General features: G+C 34.1%; 1 protein-coding gene across 1 annotated transcript in view; it reads left to right on the top strand.

Moving 5' to 3' along the window:
* LOC113071013 (bone morphogenetic protein 6-like) overlaps nt 1-3,225 on the top strand; it is a gene marked incomplete at its 5' end in the record, with an annotated part of 9,284 nt that extends 6,059 nt beyond the window's left edge. The window contains 2 exons of the mRNA XM_026244392.1: nt 682-830; nt 2,620-3,225. Of these exons, the coding sequence (XP_026100177.1) occupies nt 682-830; nt 2,620-2,930 (460 nt within the window). The remainder of the gene's footprint in view (nt 1-681; nt 831-2,619) is intronic.
* Between the last annotated feature and the right edge of the window lie 6,775 nt (nt 3,226-10,000).

The following is a 10,000-nucleotide window of genomic DNA, read 5'->3' as shown; positions in this document are numbered from 1 at the left end:
GCATACTGTGTAATTACAATAATGGGACAGGTCTCCCTGTAAGGCTACGGTGATCAAGCTTTTGCCTCTGTTCTGAAATCTGTGACGAAGCTCCCCTAAATATGACAAACAAGTATTTTTTTTAAATAATTTAATACATGCCTTAAAATGATCTTGGAAAATATTTAATTATATTTGAAATAGAAAACAGGATGAGGTGAAACATGCTGCAGTGGGAAACAACTAACTAAATAAAATAGCTATTAACATCTCAAGATAGGAAACTATATTTGTTAATAGTTTTCATAAATGTTTTAATTGAAACTGTTAATGAGAAGATTCAAGCTGGCTGTCAAGCAAATGTGTTTGCAGACTACAATTGTAATTTAATTGCTTTTACATGTATAAACTATCATTTACTATATAAATGACCAATTATGCATATTATTGCTTTTACCATTACCATGCATATTGTTATAATTTATTCCATATACTGAATTTATACTGTATTTCCTGTTATTCACTTTGATCGTATCATAAATATAGACTTGCTGCTGATATGGTGTTAAAAATAAATAATGTAAATGAATGAATGAATTAATATATTTATTGTATTATGTATATTAATGTTTAAATGGAGTCATTGATTCTTGTAAACAGTATTTATAACAGTTAATGATATACAGACTTGCTCATTTGCAGGGATGCCGACCTGTTTCTGCTGGAATCTCGCAGGTTGTGGGCTGCTGAAGAAGGTTGGTTGGAGTTTGACATCACAGCAACTAGTAATCTCTGGGTGATGAGTCCACATCATAACCTGGGTCTACAGATCAGTGTGGAGACCAGCAGTGGTAAGATAATTAACGATGAGTTTAACTCATTTTTGTGTATATTTCCAAGGAGTCCTGCATCAACCAAGCAATTGCCAGTGAGATGAAAGAGAATGATTGCTGTCTCAAAGTATTATACAGTATACAGTATCTTGTTATACATTTGTATAGTATACATTTGTATACTCTGTTATACAAATCACAACGGTGGGTACTGACATAACAATTTAATGTAAACCTAAGCTTACCATGACACAAAGTATCAAAAAAACATAAAATTTTGGTAGACATAATTTTACTCATATTATCTCTATAATCAAGGATTGACATAAATGTGACAGAAACTAATCTTCTTTTTTGCCTCAAAGGAAAAGCAGGGTTTATATCTGTAATAGAACCATTTCCTTAATCAGTTAACATGGGATTTAAAAATAAGGAGTAATTAAGAATAAAACCATATTCTGTCACTACCTCAATTATAGTACCCAGTAAAGTTTTGAGTTATAGTTAATCATCAAAAGCACTCTGTAGTGAGGACACAGCTTGGTGTAATTTAGGTTACAATAAATCAGTATCATCAGCATGAAAATGAAAATTATTAATATTAAATCAAGGTTATTTATGTAAATAATAAAAAAGTAGTGGCCCCGAAACAGACCCTTGAGGAACACCCCTTGTAATCTGCAATGATGGAGTTGAATGGCCTTCCATTTGCACACATTGTGTTCTGTCCACTAAATAGCTTTCAGACCTAGAGATTGTGTCATTTCACAATCCAATTCGTTTAAGTTAAATTTTTTGTATAATGAAGTCAACAGTGTGTTTAAAATAGTGGTTCTAATTGGTCAGGACCATTTACATCCAATAGTTTAAGTTTATTATTATTATTATTATTATTATTATTTTTATTTTTATTTTTTCTGAGGTAGATACGGTTTAAAACTACAATTAAGAGCTATCACATCCCTTCTTCTGTTTATAATTTAAGATACCTTAAACAATGATCCTACAGCATCAAAATGTTTATTAAGACATTTCAGTATCTCTCATTTATCTAAGATTTGTATGGGATGGTCCATTATGTATAAAATGAAGACTTTCAGCCTTTTTTGCACTTGAAGTCAATATTTTTCAAAAAATTCATTGATTTATTTAGATTTTAAGTTGTTTCATTTAAAATGTAATCAGCTTTAGCTTTCCTTATCATCACTGTATATCTATTATGTAATTATCTAAAATAAAGCCAAACAGATTGAAGATTGGAATGCCTTGCTCTAGCCCAAGCGGCATCACACCCATGAATCAAAATTATATATTTTTTTTAACCAAGGGTTATCTCGACCCTTTACACAATATTATTTTAAAAGGTGCATGCTTGTTAATGATAGTGGTGAGCCCTTAAAAATAATTCCAGACACACTCAATATCTGGAATCAGCAAAATCTTCTCCCAGTCAAGTGGTTTTAGGTAATTTTGCATTTCTAACTATTGCAACAGCACAGTGATCACTAATGTGCCTAAACAGATGCTGCTGAATATCTATAAGGTACATTTGTAAAAATTAAACCAAGAAGTGATGATTTATCTGACTTTTTAAAGTTCAACCTGGTTAGAGTATTTACTAATTGCTCAATATTAAAAGTATCATAAAAGAGCTTAACTTCATCAGATAAAGGCTATAGCCAGTTCCTGTTAAAATCTCCAATTAGTACTATTTCCTTCAAATTCAACTTGGAATAATGATCTGTTAAAAATAAATTTTTTTTTAGGAATATCCCATTATAATACTTTTTGCTTTTTGTTTTTAAAGGCTGGAGCATCAATCCCAAGGAAGTGGGATTAGTAGGTCGTGATGGCGCTGTAGAGAGGCAGCCTTTCATGGTGGCCTTTTTCAAAGTGAGCGAAGTCCGTCTGCGAACTGCCCGGTCAGTGGGCAAACGACGTCAACCGAACCGCAATCGCTCCAGCAGTCCACAGGAGGCATCAAAGGGATCAGCTAATACAGGTTATCCATATATATTTTCCATATTGTGCACTAAGCACCTTTTCTTTTCTTTTTTTCAAAAGAAGAGAAGTTTAATATGCACTTATGGTAGAAATCAGCCATGCAGTCTCTTTTAATTTCTCAGAATATGTTGATAGTTCGGGGATGTTTTTGTATCTGATGAGTTTTATTGAGTCCAGATCTTCACATATTGTACTCTTGTATAATGAGAATCTGGACTCAATAAATCTCTTTAAGATCCTTTAGAGAATTCATTTAAAAAGCAACACATATGTAGGCCTGACATCCTGTGTCTTGATTTGAAGTCTTTCACCCAGCCCTCAGCAACAGATTGCTGCAGTGATTACTTATTTTTGTAGGTTCACATGCAAGTTAGCATCACCCTGGCTCCCAAATGTATATATATATATATATATTTTTTTTTTTTTTTCGATTTGCTTTAGGATTATTGTACAATGTAAGATCTGTGACTAACACGATTATATGATTAATATGTTTTGTCAATCAGGAGAATCTTTACAAATTAACACAATTTGTAAGAATTTTGAAACGTGGGATCAATTGCCTGCTGAATATAAATACATTTTCCTTGAAAGTTTGAGTTAGAATAAACTGCAAGAGCAAAATTATCAGCACAATTAAGCAGTAAAAGTGAACTAGTAGCTGTTTGGTATGATGACGTTTAATGACCCCAGCATCCTCTGTAGTCCAATTTAGCTGCTTGTTAGCAACAGCCTTTTTCAAGCCAAGTAAAAGCTTAATAATAATAATAATAATAATAATAATAATAATAATAATAATCCATAGGGAGCATTAATGATGTATTTCATGTCAAACATTAAAAATTGTATTTGAAATTTGTGTTAAATGTGATTAAATGGCACAGACATTTGAAGGAAACTCAGTTGGCCCCTTGAATGCTAAGGTTTAAAGTAACCACACTTTATATGTTCAATAGAATAATGTTCTGGCCTTTTGTGAAAAAGAAAAGACTCTAAAATGTAAAAATAACACTTCATTAAATAAATATGTATGATAAAATATATTTTAATTTCAAATTAGAGTCAGAAAAATACAGTGCACATGCAGCTAGTATAAATAATGGTTTTGACGCCAGCCCTTATGTTGTGTATTGAATTAAAATGTAAAATAAATCAAAATGTAGAGCTTTTGAATCAGCCCCAAGTATCCCATATTCATTTTAATATAATTTGCACAAGATTCTATTAATTAAATAAATAATCTCTTTAGTTAAAAAAAAAAAAAAAAAAAAAAAAAAACAGTCTAGGAACAGCGGGGTCTTAATCCAGTTTCTGCTTCTCATTATTGCTCTGGTTTGGGGTGGTCTGAAAGCTTAGTGCTAATACCCACATAATCCAGAGCTAATTATGAATGTGAGGCCTTGAAACATGAAGGACCTGGGGCTGAAAACTGTATTTTTAACTCAAGTTTATGAGTTCATGAGTTTCATTTTCAATCACGATATTGGATGAATCTGAATTGGAAACTACTGAGATACTTTATAATGCATGCTGTGTATGTATATATATATATATATATATATATATATATATATATATATATATATATATATATATTATTCATTTGCCAGGAATAGTTTTCTCTCTGCTGCAATTTAAAGATAATTTGTGTTGGTGAAAGAAAATGCATTAAGAATATGTTCCTAACTGCAATAAACTAATTAGCATAAACATATTACGTATGCAATATATCCTGCTGAGAATAATTTACATCAGTGCCATATATAAGTCAGATTCACCCACTTATACAGTAGTGCACTCAAACCTCCTAAACATTGCACACTACGTGTCCTGACTAATGAGGAAAATCTGCTTAATTTGTTCTGAAGGATTGGACTTTATGTAACCCAAAACATCAACCCCTCTCCTTGGCACGACTTGGGATGTCTGGAGTGTAAATATTTAGATTTGGAGCAGGAAGTTGCGAGGCCATTGTGACAGCCGTCCCCTTGTGGTAGTGTTGAGAGTGCATATGGTTCCAATATAAAAACTCTCTTATCAAAGTTTTCGAAAAGACAGCCCGTAAGCACTGCATCTTGACCCATATTGAGAGATACAAGTGCACATGGTTATAAGCTCTCTAACTGATGAAATAACTTTTGGAATTAATTTCATGAAAATGTGTTGAACTTTGTAGAGTTAATAACAAATTCTAAAACATTAGTTTGCATTTTGACCATTTTCATGACAGTTTATGATAACAACTAGCCTAATTATGACAACAATTATGGTATATTTAAAATGTAATAAATTGTATATAAAATATATATCAAATTTGTGAAAAAGTGAACACAGAATTAATTGCTATCATAATGCATGTTGTGGACTAGTGAAGTCTTGTGATTATGTAATAACTAGGGCTCATTCAGAGCCGTTTTCAGTTCAACAAAGTTATGGGTGCCTCTCAAACGGAAGTCTGCATATCTCGGCTGCTGCGTTATCAAATGTCGCTGAACGTTGATTCATGAAAATACACTGAATGAAAATGAGTCGGCCCTGAGCTCATCTGAGTTTAAGGATGCAGTCTTCTGTTTGAGAATTACGCATAGTTATCCCTACTTGCATTAATTTGCTTCTTGCTCGCTAATAGTGATAAGAAGATGAATTCCTTTCCACAAAAATGTTATTTCAGATAGATCGTTTTAATGAACCAGTTGAAAAAAAAAAAATGATTCAGAGGTTATTTCAGGATAGAATGGCTTATGTTGTCCACAAATGCAAATTTTTAACCTTCCTATCAGCCAATGATAATTCTGAGAAAAGCAAAAAAAAAAAAAAAGTACGAGCACAGATCAGTGGCTGAGAATGCATCTGACTGACAGATGAACCACAAGCTCTTATATCAGTGTTATTGGTAATGTTCGGGTTAATTTGTTTCAGTGCACAGTTTATTAATCTTGTACAAGGCATACAGTTAAAGTAAGCATCATTCAGCTGAACTTTGCACATGTATTTTAGACATCTTGTTTCCATCATGCAACAAACGCATGGTCCACTGCTGAACTGTGGCCTAAGACTATCATGGGCAATGCAGACAAAATTGCAATTTAAAATCAATCAGAGCTACAGAAATGTATCGAAATTTTTACAAATGAAAGTTCATATTGCAAGAAGGCTACCTTCTATGACCTTTATCCTGCAGTCATGGCGAAATTAGGTTCCTCCAGCCTAAAATAAAAACAGGAATCGAAAAAGAATCGAAAACAACAAGGAAAACAAACAATTACGGAACCAGGAATTGGAAATGGACTCGATTCCAAAAATTTCGGAATTGTACAGCCCTAGTAATAACTGTCACAGTCCTGTTGACATTGCAACTGAAACATTGCTGAATTAATTAATTTTGTTAAGCGATATAAAACTTGTAAAAAATTTATTACATGGAAAACTGAAACTAAATTAAACTAGCAAAACAAATAAATAAATAAAATTTAACTAAGACTGAAATAAAAATCACTTAAAGCTACATATTTCAAATGACAAAAGCTCATGAAAAAATTACTAAACTAAAATAAAAAAAAATAATTCTAAATCGTAATAAATTCTAAAATAGTATTAGAAAAATACCACTGATGTGATGATTGGTAGAAATGCATTAATTAAAAACATACCCTTATCTATAGTCTTATCAAGTATATGTTGTGTGTCGGGACATTTAAGTTCTTCATTTTGTATTTTTATTTTTTACTACTTTTGAATCTGAGCTGATATATAACCCGGACATGCTCTTGAAAGGTTTTGGGAGATTCACCCTTTGAAAATTCTTTCCGTCTCTATGAGCTTCCAATTCAGGCAAAGCACATTAACGTGTGATTAGAGGTTTGACACTGTTTCTTAAGCTTTGTGATCTGTGAAAACAAAACAACACATTAAGAGCTAATGCTCAGCTAGAGGTGCGGGGGAACTTGCCAGCCTTTGGCCTGAGGGAAGTTAACAAGCGTCTAGCTCAGCTTCAGTATGTGCCGCCCCAGTGCTAGACCTGTAATTACCTCCGAGCTGTTATTAGGTGCTGGGCTAAAAATGCCTGACCACGTTAACAGTATCGCTTAAAGAATTATAATAACATGGCACTGTCCAGCTGCGGTTTTTCATCTCCCCCTCCCTCAACCCTCCTTTTGTTTACCGTTGGTGTAATTAGACATCGGCGAGCTCTGGGGATGGAGGTTTAATAACCACAGTGATGAAAGACAGGAAGAGAGATAAACTTCACATGGATGCAGACAGAACTCGCATTCTCTTTCATGTCATCATGGGAGTGGGGTGAGACAGCTTCCCTGCCTCAGCTCTTTCAGGGATGGATGTTATTCCATGCGGAACACCGTGTCCATTACTCCAGCATGCCGTCACCACCAGGAATGTCACTGTGTAATTGCTCCAAGGAGTAGCTTTTTGTGAGAGAGGGTCTTTCAGATTTCGTTGCAGTTAACATGTATCTGTCTTTTGGTCAAGAAACCACATGTGTACCTTGGCATATGATTTTGACAGTTTTTGGCTGTACCTGTCAAATTAAACAGCTCATAAAGCTAATATAACTGTTTCTTTTAACGGTTCTTTAACATCTGTGTTCTTTCACTGATGCGGACCAATGTACTATAATGCTGTATATTATTCAATATGTGATTTTTTTAATATACTGTGAAAATCAATGGCTATTGCCTACTGTATGGTTTCCAACAAAATATCTTCTTTTGTGTTGTATGGCTAACATATATACTTAAAGGTTTGGAACAACTTAAACGTTATTAAATGAAAGAATTTTCATTTTTTATGTGAACTATAACTTTAAATTACTTATAATGGGCGTTCTTAACATTTGATAAGCGGGCAGCGGTCCTCTTTCGAAGGCCAGAGGCCCACAGGACCCACTCACAGCAGTAAGCAGTGTCGCATTAAATTTTACAGGCAGGAAGAGAAGCACTTTATGGGGTACCACAAATCTGGCCTTTACACTCAATGAAACTCCACACTAAATATCTGCTATACTCCTAAAGAGCCCTTGACTGTAAATAGTGGCAGTAATTAAAGAAAAGATGGAGGTTATCAAAACCTGTGTATGTTAATGCACTGTATTTATCTACAAATGTTTTTTTCTCATTTATGTTGAACACACAGATGCATCATATTTGGGTGAAATCTCACAAAAATAGTTTCAAGTCAAGAAATGTTATTGTGCATAAAGATGAGGCCTATTTTAAAATCATTAAAATTTGCAAGCAAACAATCAATAAAACACTAACACCCATTAGTATTATAAATCTAGTGTTTACAGTGTGTTTTATAGTTCTCATAATTTTCAGTAATGAATGCAGTCCAGACGAAACAGAAACTATGGCATAATATTAATGGTAGTAAGTATTGATCCTAAAAAATGGCTTTGTTTTTATAGCAATATATATATTATATATATATTTTTTTCATTTAGATTTTTGGAGAGAAATATAACCCAGTTAATGTTCTTAAGGTTTCCAGAGATCAACCCGTTTAAGAAGATGGTCAAACAACTTTAAAAAGTGGAATATTCTTAGTATTAAATTCTGTTTAAAATAGATGGAGTATAGCATGTCACACCACAGGATGTCAACTTCCCATATGTATGTGTGTGTGTGAAACTAGTGTGTCAAAATCTGCCATTCTTGGGTTGTAGTTTGGCCTCATTCTCAGGCCTGTGGTTAGGTGTAGAACATTCTTGACTATAAATGTCGCAGTTGGGGGTCTGTGTAAGACAGGTTCACTGCTCGGGATCAGAGAGGAAGGAGACCCCTGGGGGACTGACTAAAAGGCCACTCGGGAGAGCTCGGGGGCCACTCCTGCTGGCGGATTTATCTCAGTAAATATTTACCCTAGTCCTGCCAGACAGAGTGAGAGAAATACAAGAAGGGGTCTTATTTGGGGGCTAAAAAAGGCCAGAGATTTCACACTATATTCCAAGCTTCAAACCCAATACCTATAGTTTGAAGATAAATTATTAAAAATAATCTGCAGTCGATACGGAATATATTTGACTCTTTCAGCCATGAAAATTACTGTAAACTACAATAGTTACTTGTATTCACAACAGTATTTACCATTAGCATCATGGGAAATGATAACTGCTTTCAAAAGGGTTGCCCTTGTCTGCCATTTTTTGGACAAACTTTGCTTGGCTGTGGTGCAAACATGAACATTTACTGGTCAAATAAAATGACAGCTTTAGGACCAGGAAGCTTTTGCCAACCAGTTGCATCAACAGTGGACTGAACAAACGTTCTTCATAAAGGAGAAAAGTGGGAAACACCTTAGCACTGGATGATTGTTGAGTACTTAGAATGACCTCAGAGATGTGCCTACACAGTCACCATGTGGTTTCAGTTACAGCCTTAATTTCTACTCTACATTACTCATAGACAATGTTTAAGGAAAGTTTTTTAGCTGAATATAGGTTCCCCCATTTTATGGCATTTGTCCCTTTTGTAAATGTGTTCAATTTGCCTAAATTTGAAAGGTTTTTGCAATTATATTGAAAAAACTCACTTATTTCAAAGATAATCAAATTCTATTTAAACACAGGACATATGCAATGCAAACTTAGTTCAATCTAAATATCGAGAACCACTGCTTTAGTTAAATAATTATCTTTCTGCATTATCAAGTATCATTTGACACAGAAAAGTATTTGTGTAAATTGTATAATTCATTTGCATATGTAGAATGTCTAGTTAAATTATAAGTAGCTGGGTTTGATTCTTGTTCATTTACTTAACTTATTCACTAGATCATTTTATTCAAAGCAACCTATAAGTAAATATATAGTACAGTGTTGTGAGGGTCAGAGGGTTCTGCAGTGTAGATGGTTGCATATCAAGTGCTCAGGGAAGTCCTGTGTCTTGTTGTAAGGGATTCAGCTGCTCGGGTGGAGTGTCGAAGATCATTTCACCAACAAGTGGGTGTGAATGTTTTGGAAAGATGCCTGGTTGTGATGGTACCACTGGTCTGGATTCTGGATCTTTTGAATTCATTGCGCTAGCTGGAAGGTTGCCTAATAAAGCACTACAGTAGTCCAGTCTTAAAACGGCAACGGTTTAAACAAGGGGAACGATCTGATCTTGGTGACATTGAAGAATGCAGATCTGCCTGGCTAGGCAGTCTTAGCAATGTAGTGGGTAATA

This window comes from Carassius auratus, unplaced genomic scaffold (assembly GCF_003368295.1).
Source record: "Carassius auratus strain Wakin unplaced genomic scaffold, ASM336829v1 scaf_tig00005710, whole genome shotgun sequence".
In the NCBI taxonomy this organism is placed as follows: Eukaryota; Metazoa; Chordata; class Actinopteri; order Cypriniformes; family Cyprinidae; genus Carassius; species Carassius auratus.
This window is presented reverse-complemented; position numbering and strand designations above follow the sequence as displayed.